The 25,955-nt window shown below is 39.6% G+C and overlaps 1 protein-coding gene across 2 annotated transcripts in view; it reads right to left on the bottom strand.

Annotated features, from left to right (window-relative positions):
* Positions 1–25,955, bottom strand: part of brinp3a.1 (bone morphogenetic protein/retinoic acid inducible neural-specific 3a, tandem duplicate 1) — a 75,305-nt gene that overhangs the window by 32,175 nt on the left and 17,175 nt on the right. For both annotated transcript variants that reach the window (XM_030082545.1, XM_030082546.1), the window contains exons 3-4: positions 16,168–16,358; positions 13,035–13,219 (exon numbers count right to left, since the gene is read on the bottom strand). In XM_030082545.1, the coding sequence (XP_029938405.1) occupies positions 13,035–13,219; positions 16,168–16,358 (376 nt within the window). The remainder of the gene's footprint in view (positions 1–13,034; positions 13,220–16,167; positions 16,359–25,955) is intronic.

Here is a 25,955-nt window from a genome sequence, read left to right as displayed (position 1 = left end):
AGTAAACAGTTCATTCTCCTGCATGTGATAGTGGGAGTTGACAGTCATCCAGAGTAGCAATCAAGCTGAGCCATCTGTCTATACAAATGTCCGTGTACTCGTGTTGCAATGTTTAGTGTATAGTTCTCTGCATGCATGCATGTGTGGATTCATTACAAAAGCTAGTGTCGAGCATCCAGCAATCAACGTCATTTTCAAAATGTTGCTATATCAAAGCTGAATTTTTCTGCAGCAAAAGATGAAGCCATTTTTAAATACAGAAAATTAAAAATTGAATCAAAGCATAAACCTTTAATTGTAAACTCTAAATCAGGAAGACTTAAAGCTCGTGTCCGCAATTTCCGTTCGTTTCCAATATATGTATCATTTTTTAACAGAACTTAAATGTGTTAGTCTGTTTCGATACTATAATATAATATTAGCATAAAGCAATATAAAAATGTATTTATGAGCTCCGCTTTCCTATCATAGACCCTCATGTTATACAAAAAAGCGCCGGTCAGCGTCAGCCAATAGACTTTGAGTTTCTGCTTTGTCATGCTGTCAATCGTGTGCGCGCTAGAGATGCGCGGATTGCGGTTGCACCCACGGAACCCGCGGATAACCGCGGATTGGGCGGATGACGTGTCGAAAAATTAAGATTTTAATTACATTCGGGCAGGGTGCGGTTGAAGCACTCAAATAAAAAAAGCAACATTTTAAAAGCCAAAACACTATTCTGAGGGGTGGCGGGAGGGTTGGGTTTCGAAAATTGATAAAAAATCTTTTGTGCGGGCGAATAGGGGGCGGATGGAGATTTTAAGAAGCGGTTGCGGATGGAAAAATGAGCCATCCGCGCATCTCTAGTGCGCGCAGCCAGAGAGCACGGCCACTCGCCCAGGCAGAGGAGAGTTAGCTATGCAGCAGCCGCCGCGCTTACCTTGGCTACATCCATGGTCTACTGAACATCCACCGTAAACAGCTAAACGTGTAGGATGCTTGCGGATTCGGAGGCACTCATTTTCAGCCCACGGGTAATGAGCGTGCACAATTAAAGGGGCGTGGCTTGGCCGCTCATTAAAGCAGAGGGAGGGCGGAACCTGAGACTTTGGATTAAAAAAACTCTCATTCTTTCAAAACTCCAGACACGAGTTTTAAGATCATGTGAAAAATCACTTTGTTACATGCCAAGTTCAGAATGGAATTCAACAAAAGTGTATTTACTCAAAAGGCTCTGGCATGTAAACAAGAAGATTAATCATACCAGATAGAAACAAAAGTGTTATTCATGTTAACTGATGTATTAATTAGAAACTTGTAGTAAATTCTTAAACAAATGGAAATGTAATTTGCTCTGCCAGGACATTAATATTTTATTTGGATTAATATTGCAAAACGCCATCAAAAGACCAGAACCAGGGTCATAACACAGTATTGGTCAAGTCTAATTAAGATTTTTTTAAGGGGGCAGAGGGGCAAAATGCATAGTCATCTCATATTCTGAGTTTATTGCAGCTTTCCTCCCTCGTATCTCTGGTGTGCAAATTGTTTTGTATATCTGAGACATCATTGGCAACAGAAAGGTAAACAAAGGTCATGTTGTGTTCTCACAACTTGCTGACGATTACAAATCAAATACGCATATGTGCGTATGAAAAAATCATATTCCTGAGAAGGTGATTTTTTTCATAATTTTTGTATTGCACTTGCAGCCCTTCTGTTGCATTGGTGCTTCTCTGTGCCCGCGTGCGTTTCAATGGCCACCTTTCCTTGGGTGCTAATGTCAACATCACATCGACAAAGTGTGCAATAAGCATTTAAATCGCCTTTGCTGCTCTTGCTAATAAATGCATGCTCTTTTGACCACTCTGAGTTGAATGATGTCCGTCTTTTCCGCATGTTGATATTCAACGAGATGCTGCAGCTAGCACATGGGAACAGGGGCGGCTTGTTCACATTTTTTCAACCAATGAGAAACCAGAGAATTGAGTGACACTGCTATTAGCCAATCATTTGTAATCGCGTTTTTTTTTTTTTTTTTTCTAACCAAAAGTCTTACACCATTGGACGATATGCAGTGTTGCATTCAGGTGCAACTCTACAAAGGAGGACAAATGAGTGTCCGGCTTGAGGTTGTGCCGGACGCCGGACAAGGCGTTTAAAATCCGGACTGTCCGGCCTAAATCCGGATGTATGGCCACCCTAGCCTGCAGAGAGTCTCATCCTACCATCCACTTTAAATATCTAACTGATGTATCTGCAATGAGCTGCATGGCTATTCTGCAGCAGAACAATGAAATTAGACTGCCATAAATTCCAAACATATTAGTTTTGATGCATCTGTGATGTGACTTTATATAATACACTCTGATTATATACAGACTCTTATGCACTGTTTATATCTTTTCAGATTATGGCCTCAATGTAAACCTGACCTGACTGAATTTGTAATTGAAAAGTCCAGATCGAGAGGATGAGTGGAGCTTTGAGTGGACGAATAGAGTAGATTTTGCATAATTACGGAGATGGCATCAAATAGTCGAGAACGTCCTCAAATATAGTCCTTCTCGTATGACTTCTATATAACAAATCACATGAACATATATTAAGAGCAAGAACATTGTTCATTTGGATCAATTATTTCCAGAGAGTTTTGGCCCCGCTCTCTTGCTTACATTCTGTTCTGCTTGGACACATGAGAGGTAAACACCCCATGACTAACTGCACACTCCAGGCTGGCACAGCAGATTGGGTCAAACATTCCTTATACCCTCTCAATTCTTGTGAATATTCAATACAAAGTAGTAGGCTGTGCTGCAAAATAAAAGGTGCACACATTAGCGATGCAGCTCATTCCGTGTACCTTCTGCATCTTGATCCTGAGCTGAGAGGCCTGCTAAATAAGGCCTTTCTGTCCTCGTCTCATCTCTCCTGTTCCATCTCGTATGACACCTTAACTCATACTACAAAATCTTTGACAAATGACACAGGCTCTCAAAGGAAATTACTGAAATGGAAGGGCTGATTCATCGCACTACGTAGCAGCAATAGGCTTTTTTCCCCCTCTTTCCCACTGCACTCCTATCTCGTTTATCCCGCCTGTGATTATTTTCCGGTGCTGCAGTGTTCAGTCCTCCAGGTCATGAATTTGTACTATTTAAACATGTTATCTCTTAAAACCAGGGGGACCGATACTCCTCTTAAAGGCAGCTGTTTTGGCATCCATCTTCATTGGGGTGAGGTAAAGACCCATGTTTGGAATTAAACACTGCTGATGCTGTGAATATTTTACATCAGTCACCTGAAAATGCCTCACAAACAAATGTACCCCAGAGGGCTTTTTCTCAATTCATCTCAATCAGAGAGGTTTTTAGCAGCACTTTGGTTCAGTGGTGGCTGCCAAATCAGCTCCACATACTCTTGCCAATTCACTTTAGAGAATGTACAGTTTTATCTCTGATGGACTGCATAGTAGGGCATCACTAAGGACAAGCCAGTGAAAAATGGGCTGAATCTTCCCAAAAAAAGAAAAAAAACACATACAATTTAGTGCTTTAAACTGCAGCTACACTGTTGGAAAGAGAGGAAGAGTCAGTTGTGTTTCTGCCTTTCCAGCTGAGTGCTGTCTCAGAGCTCCTGCTGGCTCTGCGCTGGTCTGTGACAACCACTTCATGTTTGTTTACTACCTGGTATACGAAGCGACATCGCTTTCACAACACACAGTGCCAATAATGCACAAAATAGGTTGCACAGATTAATATAAAGTGTTGACGAAGCATTGCAGAATCTTATTTTTTGTGTGTTCTGCACAAACATTTCTCCAGTGTTCCTTGAATCCCGAATGCAACCTGCAAACAAATTAATTTGTGATGTTTCTAAATCATGACTCGGTACATGCCCCTTGATCTTTTTGCATACAAATTAAATAGTGAAATAAAGTCAGCATTCAACGTTGAACCGAAATGAAATAATGCGTTAGAGGAGGAGTTCTAAAGTGTGAGTGAGACCTTATGTGAGGATCACTACATCATAAAAGGCCTGGCAGTAGGAAAAAAAAATCAAATTTACAGGGTAAATGATGGAATTTTCATCACAAATTAGTCGGGATTTATTGAAACAAATGAAAACAAATTCAAATAATAAAAATAGATAAAAAATACAGTTTTACTGAAAAGTTGCAAATTTAATAGATATGCCTATTGCAAACTACACATTGAAAAGAGACATTTCAAATAATGGACCCACCTGGTGTGCAAACCAAGGGTCAAAAATTATTTTATTAGTGCAACAATCAAACAGATTTTGATGGGCTATCTTCATCTATTTTTTTCACTTAAACATGTTTGTATTGGAATTTTTCCCATTGGAACCTTCATACATTGTTTGAGATCAATTTAAGGAGGAATACATCTTCACAGAAGAACAAAATATATCGGTTACAAAATAATCTAAATGTAAAGAATGGCAAGTTCGGCCAAAATAATAGATTATAAAATATGCTTTATTTTTTTTTCTTCATCCATCCAGCCATTCATCCACCCCCCGTACAGCTTTATTTAGCAATGGGTCAGGGAGTGCTGGAGCTGATAACAACTGACTCACTGGCAAAGGTATGGTACACCCTGAACAGTTCACCATTCCGTCATAGCGCAAAGAGACGGATGAAAAATACGTTAACATTGAGACCCACTGGCACAACTCCAGCCATTTTTTTTTTTTTTAAAGTTTGATTATGAAAAAGAATCCCTTCTGGCTGTATCCTTCCATTTTTAAAAGCCGATTTTGACAATATCCAAAACTAGTTGGCTATAAAAGATGACGGATGGACTGATGGTAGGATGGATGGATAATGCCGATGTCAGGTGCCCCCACAGCCCACCAAATAAAAACAAATTGCGGTTGGCCTGGTGTGTTACTCAGAGGAAAGGATCCCTATTAATGCCCTTAAAAGCCAATAGGCAAAACAGCCTTCTGTTCCACAGATCCAATAATATTACTTTAAACTTTATTATTGTGGTTACTGGTAGTGAATTATATATAACTCAGGTATTCTCAAATTTACTTTGTTGTTTTCCCCTTGTTATACTTCATACCAGTGACCATTTGGCATCCCCGTGTACTCACTCATTGCTGGATATGTTGTCGGATATGTCATGGCCCTGGTTTTGGCCACATGCTTGTTCCCAGGACGGGCTTTAGCGCCATCACCTGGGTGGCCCCACCTGATCGTTGACAGTGGTGTTGTTAGTCGTCTTCATCTGCCACGCCCTGGAGCCGCTCCCCTGAGCAGCACTATATGTTTGTCCTGTTCACATGCCACGCCCCAAGTGACCCCATTCGCTCGCCCTGTTTCTGTCTTGAGTGGCATTTTCAGTTTGTCCAGTTAACAGCCTGTGCTCTCAATTCACCACACTTGCCTGCCCTGTTGCCAGGGCACCTCTCTGAGCACTTATGTTTGCCTGTCACATTCATGGTCCACGACCCCACCAGCTTGACCTGTTCATGGGCTGCCCCTCAAGCTAAGCCTTCAGTACTGCCCTTTTGAACTCTTTGGATATTTTTTTGTCATATACTTTATTTTCCTGGATTCCTATGTGTGTATGTCATGCTGACTTTCTGCCTGATGATCCTTGAATTCATTTTTCATCTGTCTTTCTAGCTTGTCATTCCAGTTTGTGCTCTTGCCTCTTTTATTCCTCCATGGATATTTTCCAGGGTTAGATTTTTGTTTTGTCAGAGGTTTTTACTATTTAGATTTAAACTGTAAAGTTTGCTTGCCTTTTATTTGATACTGTGATCAAACAAAGGTTTGTTTTCGACTGACCAAGTGGGATCAGCAGAGCTCATACCTAGCTGAGGAGCTGCAGGGGATGAAATTATTTGTTCAATGCAGCAAATGCTAAGAGAAACTGTGGACCAGGGCCAAATGTGGGATATAATGTAGCAAATGAGTCACTGAGTAGTGCTTATCCTACTTCCTTGCTCCCAGCCTGCTAGCTATAAGCCTGTTGGCTCCTGATTAGCGTGGAGAAGATTACGTCACACATGCCAGAGGGACCTAGCTATTGCTGCGGGACTTTTCCTGGTCATCAGTGCTGCACCACATCTCATCTCTGGGGTGTGAGGGTCAATGTCATAGAGCCTGCACCAAGATGGCTCTTATGCTCAGTCCCTGAAGGAGTGTGGTCACTGCCACCCCCACCAGCAAACCAAGGGACATGGTTTCCGCCCTCCACCAGCTCATCTTTAATCTTTGCTGTTCCCCTTCAAGCACTCTGGAGAGGCTTTGCCTTTGCTGTCCATTTGGTCATCTCCTGGAGGAGCTCCATTGCCATAGCCATCCTGCTCAGCCCCCAGAAAGGTCATAGTTGACATCCTTTCTCTCATTGGCCCACATGAGAGTTTCATCGCCCTTTTCCAAATGACTTTGCCATCCCGCTCACCTTGTTCACAGACCGTCCCCTTGAGTGGCCCTACATGTTCACCCTGGCGTGGCACTGCTCCCCCGAGCAGTCCTGCTTGCTTGTTCTGGTGATGGGTCGCCCCCCCGAGCGACCACATCTGTTCGCCCTGGTAGCAGGCCGCTTCCCCAAGCGACCTCACCTGCTGGTCTTGTCCATGGGCTGCCCCCTCGAGCGGCCCTGTTTGCGCACCATGTTCATGGGTTGCCGAACCAACTCACAATGTGAACAGACCTGGCCACCGTATCTGCAAGCCACTCTGCAGGTTTCACCTTCAATCGGCCCCACAGTCCTTTCTGGTTGCCATGTTCTTGGGGCACCCTTCAGAATGTGCTCACCTTATTCATGGGTCACCCGACCTGCTGCCCCTTCAAGTGGCTCTTTTTGTATGCCCTGCTCATGGACCGCCCCCTCAAGCGGCCCTGTTTGCTTTCTCCGTTTCCAGACCACGCCCCAAATGGCACCTTCTGCTCGCCCTTTACCGAGGCTGCTAACCTTGGCGGCCCCATCTGCTCAACTTCCTTCCGGACTGGCCTCCTGAGTGGCCAATTTTGACTGGCCCATGACTTTGCAGTCCCGTCAAATGGCATCATCTTTTTGCCTTTTCCAAGGCTGCTCACCTTGTGGCCCCGTATGCTCAACCTGCTTCCAGACTGACCTTCTGAGTGGTCAGTGCTGATCGCCCCATGACTTTGCAGTCCCATCAAATGGCCTCGTCTTTTTGCCTCGTTCCCAGGAAACTTTTATGTTTCCTAGTTTTGTTTTTGAATTTCACTAATCTTGCCCCCCACCCACCCCAAATCTGCAGCTTGGGTCCTTTCCACCCCAACACCATAACCACAATTTATTCCATCCCATTGCATTTGAAAATTTTCTTTAATAATTTTATTATTTGCTCTGAAAAAGATTGTAAAACTAAATGTTGTACCCAGTGACGCTGCAGGAAATAAGATCTCCCCACAAGTCTTGACTGGAAATACCCTTGACTGGAAAACCTTATGCAGGGTATGCCTTACATTACTTGGTAGTTTATATTTTCATCCCTTAAAGAACAATACAAGATGGGTTGACTTTTTTCATAAATCTGGCCTAGCACAGTTTTAACTTTTTAGCCAATGTAAACAACCGTACACACCATTTCCACATGTCACAATCTACTAGGATAGGAAAAGTAACCAAAGTTACATATATTCCACTAACTCCTGCCAGAAATTGCCAACAAATTAAATATAATTAGATAGATGATTATTGAGGTCTGACAAATACTGTGTTAACTGTACAAAATTAGTTGACCATAAATATCACATAAAAGTAAATCTTGTGTTTATCGTGCACATGTGCTATCTTTGAGCCTAAGAAAAAATAATTATACACCTACACGGGTACATCAACAGGAAGAACCTCCTGTTCTACATTCATGTTTTGCTAATGTACAGGATTCAAATCAAACAGTGTTTGCCATTTTGATGTCTATATACCCAATTTGTCATAGGCTATTATGTGCACTTCTTGAAATCCAGTACAAGCAATATCAGTCTTAAAGTTTATCACAATCAATCAATCAATCAACAATTTGCTTTCCAATTGTCTACTGTTCATTTTGAAGAATACAGGATAAATGTTGCAATTACCGAATGTGCTTCACTTTCCTGATACGGTTTTGAACAATGAATGCATATTCATTAGTGAGGTCAAAGGTGTGCACTTCTGCTGGCCCCAGTCTCTCAGTTTTTCCCTCAGGAATAAGTGTAATCACATGAGAAACAGAATGAGGAAGCAGACAGTGTGTCAGGCTTGTGTCTTTGCAGGTTGCTGCTATTACCTTCAGTCTGTGACGTTAATCTGTTGTTTACCACAAGCAGGTGTAAACACATCAAAGCCATGTATGAGAACAGATTCCTCAGAGAACACAAAGTATTCTGTGCAAAGGGGGTAAACTCAGCCAATTCAATTCATTCGGCTTGATAGCAGCTGACAGAGTGATGAATGAACACACCCTGGAGGTACTGAGCAGTAAAAAGATGCAGGGTGATATTTACATCATAAGCATATCTTGATATGCACAGCATGCCATTCCCTTATACAAGCTTGTGAGCATACACATGAAAGAGCAAGGGGGAAAGTAAACAATACTGCTCGCTTCATCTCCTCCCTTGGTCCAACTCTGTCTTGCTCATTGAGCGTACATGTTTACTGAAATGCCACATCAAAGGCCCATCAGGTGCAAACACACCCTTTGGAAACTTTGTTTGTTTTAATAACACAGCTCAACAACAACACATAGATTATTAAATATTCATACAATAAATAGTGCTTTATGTAAACCCATGTTAAAAGCTGCTACATAACATTTACTAAGTGATCAATATTACAGGCGTGAATAAAAGGAATATAGTATAATTCAATATGTATAATAGTAAGTATATTTTGTGTTAAAAAAACTACTAATAAATACTGACGTCATCATGATAGCAGTGAAAAAAACATTTTTTTCCCCACAGGGCATGTACAAGCAACCGACTTTGTGTTCTAGTTCTAGGCAAAATTAGTTCCTGTGTAATTAATTCAACAATTGACGCAAACCACTCCGAGGCTCAAAAACTGAAAACAATCTGAAGTGGGCAAATGAGTTTTTTTTTTTTTTTGGTCTCTCAAAACAAAAATAAATATTTACATTCACTGATATCTTTGGCAAATAATTACAATTCCAAAAATAAAACTTCATAGCCTTTATTTTTTCATGGAAAATCTAAAACCCCTTTTAGAAGTAAAGCATTTTCACCATAATAAAAGAAATGTCCTACAAAGGTAATTGGAAAAACCAGTACTCTAGTACACATTTATCAGTCATTCTATAAATTATTTTCAGGACAAAAGAGGTGGACTGACTGAAGATATTATCTATGTGGATAATTTTACTTTAAGGTACTGTGGAATTATTGAAATGGCTGCTGGATTTTGCCAAGAACATTAGCAAAGGTCTTAAAGTGCATTTACTCTTAATGGTTCATTAATTAAAGATGGTATGAAAAATAGCCGTCGTTTATTATTCCATGTGGACATTTTGGTCTTTAAATTGTTTAAATTCTCTCCACAACGTGCTTTAAAATATGTTTTAATAAAGATATTCTGCATATGAAGCAGGCCAAAGTTGCCCATTGGGAGCCTGTTCATGGGTAGTAAACTGCATTCTGTAATTGGTAGTAAGATGTAAGTACTTGGCAAGTGCTGACCATTGTGAAGTGTGTTTTTCTTAAAGACTTATTCCCAGGAAGGGCTAGAAATGGAATTACTAAATCAACAATATACAAGACACAAACGACTGTTAGCCAAGGGTCAGTGACTCACAATCTAATCGTGAAAAGTAAAATTTTCAAGGTAATCAGTTGTTTGTTGTAGTGTGTGTGAGTGTGTGTGAGAGGATTACAAAAACCATATGATCGCTGCAACCTTCAGAGGATGGAAGGTTTCCATTTCCAATCAATGTCGCAAATACTCCAAAAAAAAAGCCATTACATTATTTTCTCATCATGAAAGGGAGTCAATAAATGACACATTTTACAATATGCACTGAAATAATTTCAGCATCAGTATGTATGCCCATATTACATTCCCATGCCTTCTGAGAATGTTGTATTGATTTACATACATTTTCTGCACTCTCTAAATTCAATTAAAAAAAATTACAGCTTGCCTATCTCCAGCCATCATCTTGATGTGAATTCAGTACAAGTCTTGCCCTTAGCTTTTTTTTATTTTGTAAAGAGCCCTGTTCAAATATCAAAACATTATGAATATTAATATAAAAAAAAAAAAAATCTTTTTTTTTTCATGTCAAATTTTGTATTTTTTGTCCCGAAGGTGACATTAGTCCACATAAATCAAGTGTGCAGACAGGCTGAATTCCCCAGAGCCCGGCCTCGAAATGAAAACATAAGACACACATTATGTTTTCACGTCCTTCGGGTACATTGCATTACCTGACACTAATTGATAAACTACTCAAAAATGCAAGTGTGCAAAGATTGTTTTGGCCTCTGGAACACATACATTCCGTTGTCTTAAGTTTTAATTTCCTGCAAACACTTCAGACACACTATAACTCTAAATATGATAATATCTGTCTGACCTTAACTCTCATCCTTACCCTAATCGTACTTAACTTTAACTGCTTAAACAGATTTCAGTGTAGATAATGCACACACACACACACACACACACACACACACACACACACACACACACACACACACACACACACACACACAAAATTGCTGTCTCTCTGTCTCATATGACCTAAATCTACTGGATATAAAACTCCTATTAAAATCCCCCTCACCACCAATTAAATTTGAATACCTTAGTGAAGAATCCAATTAACATCACTTGCTATGTTTTGAGGAATACAATAATTGCCTTCATTCACTGAAACAAAATTGTAGCATGACGATATGAAACTCGGGGCAATTATAAGGAGGATATAATAAGAAGAGGAAATCTGGAAACTACAGCTGCATCGCTACGGCCAAAATGATTATCTCAATTATTTTTGATAAACACTGAACTTATGATCATTCATATTTTGTGCTGCACTTCAAGTGAATATGTATAATGCATTCTGTTCAGTTGTTGCTACTCCTTGTTGAAGTTGAAATTTAAAATAAGGTTTCTACTCACCTGTCAGAGCGTTTTTCCTGGAAGCGAAATATACATGACATTTACCCAAGATAAAGGATTAAATAAACAAAAACATGTCATCACAGACTGGAATAAAAACAAAGAGCATCCCTCACTAAGTTTTATTTTTTTTTTTTTTTTATAGTATGGAAAAATAAGTCTTATGCAAGTTAACAAAGTGAAGTATTATAGATTTCCAATTAAAAAGGGAAATAAACAAGTACATGGTTAACAATGTTTCTATGCATTTGCACTCCAAAAGAACTACAAATGAAGTCCTGACCAGCAGAAGCTGTGAGGCTTATTTGTAATCTGGACATGGCGGTCTGAACATGTCGGGCTGTGAAATCAACTGCTGTGTGAGTGCCGGGCCGTCAGAACTGCAGGAGTGGAGGAGGGGACCGCCGCGACACTCGCTGCTCGTGGAGAGGAATAAGAATTATATGTGCTTCACATCAGACTTCCGATAGTCTCAAAAAACACCACACAAAGGGTCCGATTCATTAAGATCCTCCATGCAGAGTGCCAAACTGCATGCAAATAGACTGTACTTTCACGCACACATGAGTATTCAAATCAGGGCTTTCTGCACTTTATAGTCTGTTTACAAGAGGATGATCTGTTGGGAATTGCATCATTTCTGTGTTAATTGGATGGATGGATTGATTACACTGGAGCGCTGAGACCCCTTCTGCTCAATAATGTGGAGCTGTACATGTTAGTGGAGGAATTGTGAAACACCGCAGCAAATATATCTGAATTTGGGGAGTCTCAAAAAATGGAATGTAGGAAAGAGTCAATCACAAAGTTTAAGTCTGATGTACAAATATCATATAATAAAGTCTGCAGATGAAAGTTGCAGAAAGTGAGGTGATGAAAGATATCCAATCACAATCAGCATCTCTGTTGAAGGCGGAGCCTGAATGTACCGCCCTTCAAAATACAGTAAATATATAACTATAATAAACTATACTATAACTATAATAAACAAACGATTTGAGACATACAAAATTGTGAATTGCACATCTACAATATAAATACTAAAAGTAGCTGTGCAAACATGTCCAATATTATAAACAAAATTATAAACAAACTAAAATGATAACAGTAGTTTAATTTCCTTACGCCTTTAAGCATAATATCCACAAAGTTTAAGTGGGAAAAAAAGAAGGTGAGAGATGTCTGAAAACTTGCTTTTTAAATGACAAAAAAAAGACTAATTGTTCAGTTGACAACAGAGTTTTTCGTGGAGGTCTTTTTTTTTTGTTGTTGTCTTGAATGTAGCTCCATTGTCATCTTCTGCTTGGGACATTCGATTCATATTATCTCCATTTGTTCTAAACCAGGGATGTCAAACTTGAAGCCAGTGGGCTCAAAATTGGCTCATGAGAGACTCCGGTCCAGCCTCCAAACCAACAATCTAACTAACAACAATCAAGAGAAACCTTGAATTTTTTTCCAAAAGGTTTTTTGGGACATTTCACTATATGTTGCACATTGAGATTTTTGTAATTTGTTGGAAGTAATTTTCTGCAGGAGGTGTCATACTCTGTGCCACAAAAACAAAATATTTCAAGGTTAAACTCAAAGGTTATTGCATTACTGTTTAACCAGTCTGGCCCACTCATGATGAACGTGGGTTGTATGTGACCCCTGCATTACAGTATGTTTGACAACTCTGCTTTACCTGTCTCGCGACTCCTTTCAGGAAATGTCAATCAAGCAGCTCAATAGAGCATTGACCTCACGCCCGCCCCCTGGTGGTTGGCTGATGGTTGGATTAAGATGGGACTGGGTTTGCCATGCAGCAAGGTCTGCATCTTAAATGTTAACATTTCTCAAAGTCATGTTGATTTTTTTCACAGTGGCCAACATTGTGTTAGTGACTAAAGCTCTAATGATCTCGCAGCCCTTTACCTTGATGGCAGTGGAGGCGATCTGGATGTGGTGCAGCTTGTGCAGCGTGCTCTCTCTGTCGATGAAGTAGGAGGCGGCCAGCTGGTGCAGAGCCTCCAGCGTCACAGAAGTGCCATTGGCTTCACTCACTTCAGATGTCCGACTCAGCTTCCGCTTGTCCACAAAAATCATTAATGACTCTTCCCCTATGAATAGATGCAAACACAAACTTCAGTGTAATCCAATATGAGCACATAGATAATCCCTCTGATTGGTCTAGTGGTAAATATTAACACAGACTGCGGCCTGATTTGATACTCTATTCAGATTTGGTGATAAATCTCAGCAGTGATTAGCTGACTGAGATGCTTCATTAAACACACAAATCTAAAAAAAAAAACAAAAAACCTTTGGATGGTGAAATGTACCAGATAATAGATGTTTTTTTTTCTTCCTTACAGACACTAAAATATAGATACCCAGACTGTAAATAGTCAAAGGTTAATGGTTTCCTTAATGACACAGATGAAAAATCCCAGTTTAATCAACTTCTTTCAACCTATAACTGTATTCTGAAATATGGAGAGTTTGGGGATGTGTTTCTCGTGGAAATCAAATTACACCACAAATTCAGTTTACTTTTCTAAATTCTGTTGTTACTATTTATTCACCTTTCTTACAGAAGTCCTTTGACTATTTTTTGTCAAGACTTTTTTTTCTGGTGAAGCGTTTTCCACACCCAGTAGATTTTTAAGTATATTTACGTAAAAAAATACATCCTAAAGTGCCTTGAAGCACATTGCTCCGATAAAAACTACCAATACAACCCTTAAGGCACCCTGTTGTGTGTTTTAGAGCTTCTATGATCTGGTTTATTTATGAGTGGGTCACTCTTATGCTTACTCTCTGCATTCACTTGAGCACAGAGCTGATCCTCACAGTGGTTTTTACATTATCACACACTGACCCACAAATAGAAATGTTCTGCAATTGAAGTTAATAATGCAGACTTTAAGATCTCTGTTGTGCATTGAACACTTGCAGATGTTATTAAAACAAAAAACAAACAAACAAACAAAAAAAAAACTTGGTTTGGTTTAATGAACCCGCCAGGATTTGAAATCTGTGCAAAATACAGTTTGGCGTGCTACTTTTTGTTACAACAATTTAAGATTGAACAATGTCACGTGCACAAATAAAATTGAACATTCATTACCTAATAAACAGAGCTCATATAGATCTGATTAAGCCATCATTTGTAGATTAATGAATTATTTACTGTTCTGGACAATGGCTTTAACGATTTAAAAGTAAGAATTTTGTTTCCAGGTTTCTGTCCAGAAATGATAACTCCGTCTCTGCTTGATTTGTGGCATAGTCTGAGCACAGGGCATAACATCCAATACCCTAGAGAGATTTTAGTATTTGGTAATTGGTTGGTGGTGGAGTTGCGTCTGGACCATGGAAGGAAAAAACTGTGTTCTTGAAGGTGATGTTCTCCTGTAGGCCTTACTGTGCAACATCACTGTATCATAACATGATCAGCGCTTTGTTTGTAGCGAAACCTTCCATCTATGACCATGGAAACAAATCAGCCGATCTCCTGCATGAAAGTCACGCCTTACATCCTTCCAACTTCCACCTTCCATTCTCACTTTTAAATTACTTTACCTGACTTCTCCCTTTGCTCCCGTCAGCGATACCAAAAGGCACCTTGTGCATATCTTTGAGACACCGGAGGCTGTGACAAAATGGCAATTTTGATGACCTGAGACTGAGGACTGACTAAAGAAATCCTACTGGCCACTTTAAAAAGAGGCTAGAGGTGATTCTGGAGGTTATTTTAGGCAGGATTCAGCCACTGTAATGCTTTCTATTTTCTCGTTTGCAGCAGACAATGTGCAAGACTGTTCTGCAATCTATTTAAAAAATAATGGTATTCATAATTGCTTTAAGAGTTTATCCTCATGAGACAAGATAAAAGGAGCAAACAGAGGAGTTGAGGGGGTGATTGTGCACCACACAGCCATGGAGCTTTACTGCACATTACACTGCTTAGGGTAAATTCTTTCATTATGCAACCAAGGGAACACAACTGGCGTGTTTGTTGAGAGATGACAAATTCAGATTCTGTATGTTTAGTGCTAACTTAGATAACCCCAATATGTCCAATATGTAGCTGTGGAGACATGATGGGAAGTATCATAGCAGCATATACATTCACTAGAAAAAGCAATTGAGTCGATCTACTACATTTATTAGCCATAACATTATGAACACCTGCATATTATTGTAATTTTGGCTATCATATATTACATGCCGCACTGTGCAGTGCATTATGATCCCATCCTTTCAGGATGTTGAATTCTGCAGCTGTCTGGGAGACAGCAGCTCATCTATTGGATCACATGGGTCAGTTTTTCCTTCCTAAACACAGTTTTTTTCTTGATTTAATTCTATTAAAAATGTAATTGCAGTGTATCTATTATTTCACATTTTCACTATTTTCATGATTTTTTTTTTTTAACAATTAATCTATTGAGTGAAATATTTTGTCCATATCTTCTTCTTCTTGAGTGAATATATGTTAACAGGTACAAGGGAGAGCAGAGCAAGAAAGGATTTTGATTCAGTTGTTTGTCTTGCATGCATAATAACATTTGACAATAAAGCTCAGTTTGACTTGGACTTGTTTCTTCCTGCTGCTCATATCCTGCTGACAGATACAATGATAAAGAGAATATTAGCGGTATTCAATTAACCTGTCAGTGTCTGTATTGTCTGGCATACTACTATTCTTCGTTGAATAACCTACATATTTTATTTATTATATATATAAAAAAAACAGTTTTTGAAAAAATTGCCTGCACTGTCTTTCATTTCCCATGTTAATTTGAAACAGGAGACAATCGGAGATAAAAATAAAGTTTTAATGTGCGTTTGCCACTGTGAGTTAGAGTATATTTTTATGTATTCTGACTTTCAGAGCAAAAATATGGGGAATGTTTTAAGACATTAAACAGTTCTTGGAGGATTTCATTTAACTGAGGCTTGATCTCCGTCCTAAATCTAGGTCACCACGATTCCCCAAATGCCTTCTTTCTACAACATCTTGCACTAAGGTAAATAAAGACACCATATGCACTTTATTTACCTCCCAGTGTAGCAGAGAGCAGGAAGTGGGTTCCGTATTTCCTGATAATGTTGTCCGTGATGGCGCTAAGACTGGGCCTCCTGCCCAGCTGCCTAATGGTCTGGAGGAACTCGGGGTCCAGCGGCAGGGAAAAGCCATTGTTCTCTTGTCTCTCCAGGGCCAAGCTGTTCACCTTCCAACGGCCAAACTCCCTGCAATGTCACACAAACACATGCTCGGCATGAGCAAAAGGTCCACAACACATGAATGCTGCATGCAGGCTCATTTAGGAGACGGCTAACAAAGAGAAAGTGGCGTGTGTGTGTGTGTGTGTGTGTGTGTGAGCGTGCGTGTGTGTGTGTGGTGTTATATATACTTCAGCACAATGATATCCTAATTTGTCGATCTTCACATCACTGTCGGTGAATGGGCATTTGTTTGGACTAGTAATGCAAAACACGAAACCCACTTTTCTGCTTCTTCATGAGAAGAAGCAAATTTTCAGCACACAAAACATACAGCTGGCCTTTTACGGATATATGGAGAGATTTTTCTTTACGCACATGAGATGTATACATGATCTCTGAATGATTCTTGTGTGACACTCTTTAAAATATGAAAGGTGTCAAGCTGTTTTCAACTCCGGCTCTTAGAATTACGTTCCACCACAGTGAGAAAAAAAAAAAAAAACAAAAAACAAAAAAAAAAACAAAACAATAAAAACCTATGTTTATACACCAATTTTAAATAATAGCACAATCTTTTCTCATCACCAGTCACTTTTTGAAGCACTGTGGTTGGACAGGTTGTAATCAGGGATGGAGTCTTGCTGTTCTCAGGGCCTCTTTTGGAGAGAGGAGGCTTCATCTGCAGTTGTTTGATGTTCAGCCTGGCCTCAGAGCATGCCAGTTGCCTTTATCAACTAAGTGCAGACTGCGAGCTGCGGCCTGATGTGTAGATTAGCGCGATTCATACACGGCTGGTAATGAACATGGTTCCTCCACAACTCAATGGAAGAGCAACTGAGGCTCTGTCAGTTGCGTTGTCTTTTGAGAAAGGACTACATCTAAAGTACATGCATTTGAAAGCAGGTCTGCATTACCAGGGGATCTTTCATGTGGTAAACCTTATCACATAGCTTCATAATAAAGCTTTCTTTCCCCACACCAATGGGTGTTGTCCACTCATGCCGCTGTTGTGTAACTCTACATCTAATATACATATATATAATGATTAAATCATTTCAAATGAAGGTTGAGTTGCAGATAACAGATTGAAACCAAGAGACGGTGTTGGCTGAGAAAACATTAACACCGTTTCCGCCGGCATTCGTCTTTAAGAAAGAACATCTGAAGCAGTTTAGAAAGGACTATCTTCAAACAAACAGCATAATCACTTTGAAGATTCAAAGAAGCATGGGAAGCTGGTATTCCTCTCTCCTGAAATGCAAATTTAACACAGAAACAAATTAGGATCAAAACAGATAGGAGCAATCACTCAAACTCCCACAACTCGGGAGATTGAGATGACAAAAAAAAAGATGCATTGCTTTGTTTTGATCTGCTACTTTGAATAGGATAAAAAAAATTGTTTCTCAGTATCAAGCTCTATATTCCAACATTTTATCCAAGTGGCTGATAAAAACTTGAAGATGATGGCACGAGATAGTCACATCAGGTCTATTTGAGCCAAATGGCAGGCGCTTGTCTTCTGCGCGATCTTCAAATCTCTCATTCCATTCAAAGGTCATGCAAGTGTCTTGCGTTGACCAAAAAGATAATGACAATATGCTGTCCACCTAATAACAACTAAGCTGCACTACAACCTTAAGAGCTGTTTGTACCCTACTAGGCCATCACGCTTTTGTAGCTCATAAGATTTAAATGACAGGAGAGTTTTCAGTTATCAGGTTTCTTTTCTGGGAAACCAGAGGCTGGTTTCAGTTTGGGAGGCATACATGACCTCAGATAAAGGTTGAATCAGGCCATTTTCATCAGGTAAGCTGCTATAGGGTTACATTACAGGACAGGCCAAGTAAATTTGTACTATTTTTGGATATAACATGTAAATACAGGTGCATCTCAAAACATCAGTCATTTATTTACAGATTGCCTTTACACTGAAAGGCTTCAAGTGTTTATTTAGTTTGAATAGTGATAAATGTGACTTGCTAATATTCTGTCATACAGGCATATCTTATGTTTTTACTAGAAGCACTTATCAGCGAAAATTTTGCAATAAAGCAACTATTTTTGGAAAATTAAGTCAACCACGGTATTGTCTCTTGATCTCTCTCTCTCTCTCTCTCTCTCTCTCTCTCTCTCTCTGTCCTTCTGTATCTTCATGCAGGGTCGTCCAGCTTTGAAGCTTGAAGTTCAGGATCTGTAATCCTGAGTCATTCAGCCTGTGCTTTGTTGTTTGTTCTCCAGTTTGTTAGTGTTTTTGTTCTTTAATATCTCTTGAACTCAACCACTTCAGGCAGATGGCTGCCACCTCTGAGTCTGCTGTTTTTTTTAATGTTTCTTGTTGTTAAAAGGATTTCTATCTTCTTCTCCACTCCTGCTCATGTTGAACTGTTTTGGGGGTTTTTTTCCCCCCGAATTGCAATGTTGAGCTTCACAGAAAGGTGCAATAAATGAACTGAACAACATTAAATTGGATGAAATTGTCAGCTGCTCCTCCAGAGGAGACTTTATACCATGTAACATACATTACGCTTCACCTCGGGTTTTTACGGCTGCTGTTATCTGGTCACAGAAGTGCTTTCATCATTTCAGGTTGTTGTTTGAAAAAACAAAACAACTTGGATGCAAGATGCCCTGGGACACTTGAGTAGCTAATCCATTTCCTCTTTTCGGTTAATTGAAACAGCATACATTAAAAACTATAAACAAGATAAATGGGATTAGTTAAATGTCATATTACTCGTTTGTCTCTCCAAGCAGAATACGGTTGGGTAAACTTGATGAAATGCCCTAATTTGTCAGTAATTGTGTTTGGGTAGCTGGGATCTGAAGTTAATGCACCACCACATGCCTGTGATACCAATTTATAGGCTTTCAAAGCGCAATCTTTTCCCCTTTATGAAGCAATTTCAGGTGGAGTTCAGAGAAAGCAATGCAATATGTTAAAAAGACCAAGCTGAAGCTTAGCGATGCTTCATTTCCGCTCTTTAAAATACTCCCTGCAGTCCATCGGGACACATCAGCGACATAATGCTATGACACATGCACATGCATTCACACACCCTGCAGGTGCAGCCATCTAAACAAAGCCGCCCTTGCTGCAAAAGCATTGCTATCTCCCAGAATATCATAGGGCCCCCATGGGTGCAGGCCTGCTGCCAATCAATTTTGCTCCAATAACAATGACCCCCCGAGAAAGATACAAAACAGAAAACAGCTCATTAAGACCTGTTTCATGTTGGTGTTTGGCTATAACGAGTGGCCATTAGTGTTTCTTTCCATCCACTGAGGCCAGCTGAAAAAAGGAGCAGTGGGAGGAGAGGAAGGGAGAGAGCCTAACTTTGATCGACACTCTGCCTCGCTATGATTTTTACTGATGGACATTTATGAATGGTGTCACAGTTATACTGTAGTGTGCTGCTCACACACACACACACACACACATGCACTCTTCTGTCAATTCAGACTACAATTCAGCCGAATCTTTTGCACACCATGACCATAATTGCTCGAAAACATCTTGCGTTTCACAGAAGACTGCTGGTTTATTTTACACTGAATCCTCCTCAGTGAGCTTCTGAGTGACTGAAATAGCCTTTGTCTCTCTCGTACACACACACACACACACACACACACACACACACACACAGAGGCAGCAGGTTTATTTCACCTGCAGCTCTGTGCAGCAGGGGGCTCCCTGCTCATCTACCTGTCAGCCCCCCCTGAGCGAGCAGAGCGCTGCATGCACCAATAGCGAAGAGCTGCCGGAGATACAGAAGCCACAAATGGAGCAGGGGGAGCCGTATCCTGCTACCTGTCCATCATAGCAAAGGTGCCTCAGATCCATGAGAGAGTACAGCCTGCCTGAGGGTGCTTCTCAGTGCTCAACATAACAAATCAGGAAATCAACCCGGTGAATAACCTACTGATGCAGCTGAAGCGTGCCACAGAGCATAGAAATGCAGACTTCACTCAGTTCACTGTGTCACCTGTGCAAAGCAAAGTAGCGTCTGCCTCTCAAATCTTTTGTTGACGTAACTTTAGAATCACATAAATAAATACATATGATGAGACTTGCGATGAAAGCAGGAAGGGAGATGAAAAGTACTAATAGACATATCGTAAAAACCTGCCTGAGCGGCGATGCAATATGTTTCCATGCACTATGCATTCATGTTCTGCAAATTCAAAATAATACATTCATTTTTTTTTTTTCAACAAAAACAAGATTGAGCTGAGCGAGAAATTTTAGTGTTAATTGGAGGAACAAATCTGAAGCTCAAACGCATCAACATCATCTACATTAGTATTTGTGCCCATCACAAATCACAAACCATATTATTTGAGATGTCATTATCGCATATTCACCTCAATCAGCCCGACTCTAAATGAGGAGACGGCGCTGCTACTTTACATTTTCCCCACATGTATTCAATGTTTTTCAGTCTGGTCTGCTGGTGAAGTGGCTTTAATCACTGTGCTGGAGAGATGCATATTTTCCCCTTCTGCTATAGAAATCATTCAGCTCCAGGGTGGATGCCGAGCCTAGAACCACCCACCAGCTAATGTCCTCACAAGCAGGGGAACAGAATCATCTGCAGATAACGCAGAATATCGATAATGGCCATGAGAAAACATACATGCTCGTCATATGTGCTGTTGGCTTTGTACAACATCCAGGAAACTTTTATAGAAAACTGGAATCTGTTCTGGAAGCTGTGATTTGGTCATTTCTCAAGGGAGTTAATTTTGGAGAGTTTATGTGATGCGGAGCAAATTGCAAATGACATGCTGATATAGCTGCTTCACACAGATGTTTTTTTTTTCTTTCTGTCATCATTTGCTGTAATCCAGCTTGAAGCATAAGGTCCGAGGGCCAAAGCCAGCCCTCAAGATGCTGCAATCTGACCCAGGAAACGAGCAAATTGTCAACATTTCAAAGAAAAAGATACAAAAAAATAATTAAAAAAAAAAATCTCAAGAGAAGAGGAAAAACTAGGGATGTAATGATTCACTGAGCTCACAATTTAATGTGACTCATAATATGATTTTTTTTATTTGAACAAAATGATTTTTCGACAGATTTGAATGAAACCTTTTATTATTCCTGTTAAATTCAATGTTGTACTTTCTTGTCTTCTTTTCAATACTGTATCAAATTAAGCTTCTTTTTATTCTTGAGGTACAGTGACTGACCGTCAGGCACCAACTAGGGAATAATTCTCTTTTCTTTGTAAAAGAATAACTTCAAATGAAAAAAAAAGGATAAATAGAATTTCAAAACAAAGCTGAAAATAAAAAAAGGAAAGTCTCTTCAAAAAAACTATCAAAGGCTAATTGCAGTATTTGTGAGACTGTTTTGGGTTTTGTCTATTTTCTCAACATTTTCATTTTCTGAGTTTGGAAGAAAAAAAAGTGTCCACGACAGCCGTTGTGTTTCTGCATCCCATACAGTGTGTATGTGAAACACACCTTGGTGCATGCTGGGCGCAGTGCTGCACGTTTTGAGCTCCATTGCAGTGCATCTCCACAGAGCTGTTCATTTGGATAAAGTAAAATTTTCCCAACTTTGTGCAGATGAGGCACATGAAGCAAAGCTCAAACGCTTCATGCAACGTTTATAAAACACCTAAACTAATGAACTAGTAGTGAAACAAAAACGAGGGCAGATTCTGCAACTGCACATCTTATTTCACGTCTCAAACGCTTTCAGAAACACTTTTCTCTGAACTGTTTAGGTTATAAAAGAGAAAATTTGTGACTGAGCTACCACGTGGGTGTGGTCCCAGCTCTCAGACCAGACAGCGACCAAGACGCGTTTGTCAAATCAGCTGCAGCACATTACTCCAAGCCATGCTACAGGACAGCGATGCTACATGCTAAGCATGATTAAAGTATGACTGATACACACACAACAGCGAGATGGAGCATGTGGTGGCACACAGCAGCGTAGCACAACTGCGCAGATAGACTGCCTTGAAGTGTTGCAGTTGAAGGACAGCATCTCGTTCTGGAGACTTGCCCCCAGCAAGCGTGTGATTTTCAGATGCGGTGCGTCTGCATGCGGGGAAAAGCAGTCTAGTGGGCATGAAGCCAGAGCTTTCCCACTCCGCTCTGCGCGTTATGTAAGACCACAAACACAGAGCAACGTGGAACATTTTTCAAGGAAGGCAAAGTGTTAAAAAAAAAACTAGATTGTGCCCTTGTTTTGCCGTTTGCATCGCAATGTATTTTATTATTCCACCGATTGGTCACACGTTTGTATCAGTTTTTCACTGTTACGTCCCTTAACACAACACAACACAACACAACACTGAGCTGAGATATCGGTGATGCTGCCATGAAAGCTGGAAAAATAGCATTAGTTTGTGAAATCATGCATAATGCAACAGTAATCGGAGGGTTTTGTAACCCGTATTTTAACTTCTATTTTTTCACTGTATTGTGCAAATTTATAATTGGTTGTATCTTGAGATTGCAGTTATTATCCATAGTAATTGTTTAGTTTCACACACACACAAAAAATAGACATTCATCACTTACAGTCTGTAATACAACAGCAGAAAAAAGTTAAAAGTTTACATTAAAAGATTATTAAGGCACTATTTCACTGGTCCATCCCATTAAAGATGAAACTGGGCTGCATTTGGCCTCTGAATTAAAATGTATTTAATACCCTTTGATGGAGACAAAATGCTTTCATGCAGTCGAACCACACAAATTCAATGCTTAATATGTTACACAGACACCTGAATACAGCAAGAGAGACAGCATAACAAGTAATTGCTAGTTTTGCCCACTTTTATTTCACTCATTAAAATGTAGTTATTTTATCTTTTTTTCTTTAATTGCACAAAACAGGAATGGAATCCATAATTACAAGAAATGAAACCAAACTGTGCAGGAGAGGAAGGAAGCCCAGGGGGCTCATATGAAATCCTCCCCATCAATAAACATTGCTGTAATGAAAACAAAAATAAAAATGGACCAAGAAACAATGAGGAGTGGAAACTAACAACACAGTCACATAAACCACACAACATATCAACTCAGAATCAGTGGGATGCTATTTGGACGGGAGACAATAAATAATTTAGACTTTCAAAGTTACAAGGAGGAAAGTAACTTAAATGATTCCGTTATAGAGTTTCACAGTATGAGCTCCAGAAATGTGATGAAAAGTTGATGCTTGGAGGTAAAACAAAGTGGTAAATGAAAGTCTGTTGGGCTCCCTGTTGGGTCGGAGTGAATGTCTGATGATAAGAGGAAACTCTGTCTGTCTGACTGTCTACGGTAGATAAATAGAACATTACAGTATCACAGTATTATTCCATGCTTTTTCAAGACTAAGTGCCACGTGAAAATGCATTTAGTTAAGTAACTATGTATATAACTTGTCACCAGGTGAATAGGCTAAGTATTTAAGGCAGTAGTGATCGAGAGAAGCAGACAAGGACTCGGGAGATCGAAGGTTCATGGGCCACAGCTGAGGGGTCACCGCTGCCGGTCCCTGAGCAAGACCCTTGGTCACGCATTAGCTCCCCAGAGTGCTGCAATGTGGCTGCACATATGTATCCTAGAAATGCGATGAGTAAATGCTGAGGAGTTTAACAAAATATGATTAATTTATTCACTATAGTATAAATTCCTTGTGAAATGCAGAGAGCTTCTATGAGTGAGCATTCAGGAAGTAAGGCTGAGAGGACTGGATGACTTGCCGATTCCTTCTCGCTGAAAAAAAACATACAAGGTACACAGTGTTGGTATAGCGAATCATGACATTTCATTAAAATTTTCTGGTCTGTAAGTCCGTTGATTTGACCTTGTGTAAGAATTCAAGCTTCACCGTCCGACTCACACTTGTTTCAAATTCTGTTAAGCTACAGTGCATTTTCTTCTCTACATCCGAATGTCAGCGAGCAGGAGAAAGAGGAATCGAGGTAAAAGTAATTCCACTCATCTCTGAAGGTGTTCTGACGCTCGGTCTTTAGCAGTAATCAGCTCTCTGTTGGATGTGCCATAAGAAAGCAGTTTTCCTCCATCTCTCATTTTTTCACTGTTTTACTCGACACCGTCTAATAGCTTTACGGCTCTTAGGCCCAGATAACTGCTCAAAATATCAAAACTCTGTTTTGAAACTCTGCTTTGCAAAAAAAAATATCACCATATTGACACAATAGACAAATAAAAAATATATATATATATATAAAAAAACCTGCTACTCCCAAAAAAGTCGTTTTCCTTCGACTCTAATTAAAGCACATTTTAAATCCTGACAGTGCAATGAAGGGGAGGACATTAATTAAATGCTTTGCTTTATTTAATTGCCTCAGAAAGGGCTAATTTCACCTGTGACTTCTTGTAGTATTGAGCTTTTATTTAAATTACATATTTGCCTTTCATGGAGCATTATACCACTGCTACGTTTTGAGCGATCGGAAAAACTCTTTTGCCCCTCAAGATGAATCTATGATTATCTACTTCAGCTAATTTATTTTGCTTTGTTTTTGTTAAATTGGAAATTTAATTGACGGCTGGAGTCCATTTATGGGTGATCACAAGCTCTGGAAAATGGTTTCACGTCCTTTCAGTTGTGTTTAAAGGCAATTTTGGTTAAGTTTAGGAATTCTATTAAAGTCAGTTTCAAGCATGGTCAACACGTACTCATACAACCATTAAAATCTAATAAATACAGCATGTTTGCAGCAATCAGAGATCAGTTGAGAAAATTGGTTCCATTTTATACCTCGATTACTTATCGTGTATCTAATTATACACAGTGTGTGTACACAACATTTAAATGTTTTAAAAATAGACGACGTGTTCAATCATTGGTTTTCAGTGGGATTAAAAACGCTTCTGAAACGCTAATTGGCAAGCTGCAACTGCGCATGCTCACTCGGTGGACATTAAGAACAAAGCTTTCCTCCAGACTGCTGCGACTCCCGGTCCAGATTCTCCTTGACTTGCTAGTTTTAGGGTCCAACTTGTGGCCCTGGCATGCCAGTTCCACCATTTTTAGCATTTCTGCAATTTCAGTGCAAACAGTAACCGTTTCAAAACTGTGCCATGTACACACAAAATGTTTCAATGCATTTTCAATTAAAAGGTTGTGTAAACGGGGCAACAGTCTGCAGCTGATGTCACTGTTACATATATCACTGTCTGATTTCACCTTTTCTTTATGTCACAATGAAAATGAAATCTAAACACACACACACGCACACGCACACACACGCACACACACCACCCTTATTCCAGTTTTTTAAAACACACAAAAAAAATTGTGATTGCTTTCCTCTCAGCGTTGGCCCTGACGAGAACAGAAAACATGCCCAGTATGTGGAAAAAAAAAACTGCTGTCGGTATCTATAAACAAATGTTCAGAGCAAGCTGCTGGAAGAATGCAGAATGGCCTTATTTCAAAACAATGTTCAAAACCTGTTTGCTGCACCAATTAATAAAAGAAATTATTCATACTTTGCTGCTCTGTAGTTTTAACTTTCACATTCATTTTTAATCTTTATCTCTTGTTTTTAGGCCATTCAAAATGTTTGTAATTCTTCTTAATGTTCTTGCTCATTGTTCACTTTTGTTTAATGTTTTGTTTTTTGTACAAACAAA

Source organism: Salarias fasciatus, chromosome 23, assembly GCF_902148845.1.
Source record: "Salarias fasciatus chromosome 23, fSalaFa1.1, whole genome shotgun sequence".
Lineage (NCBI taxonomy): Eukaryota > Metazoa > Chordata > Actinopteri > Blenniiformes > Blenniidae > Salarias > Salarias fasciatus.
This window is presented reverse-complemented; position numbering and strand designations above follow the sequence as displayed.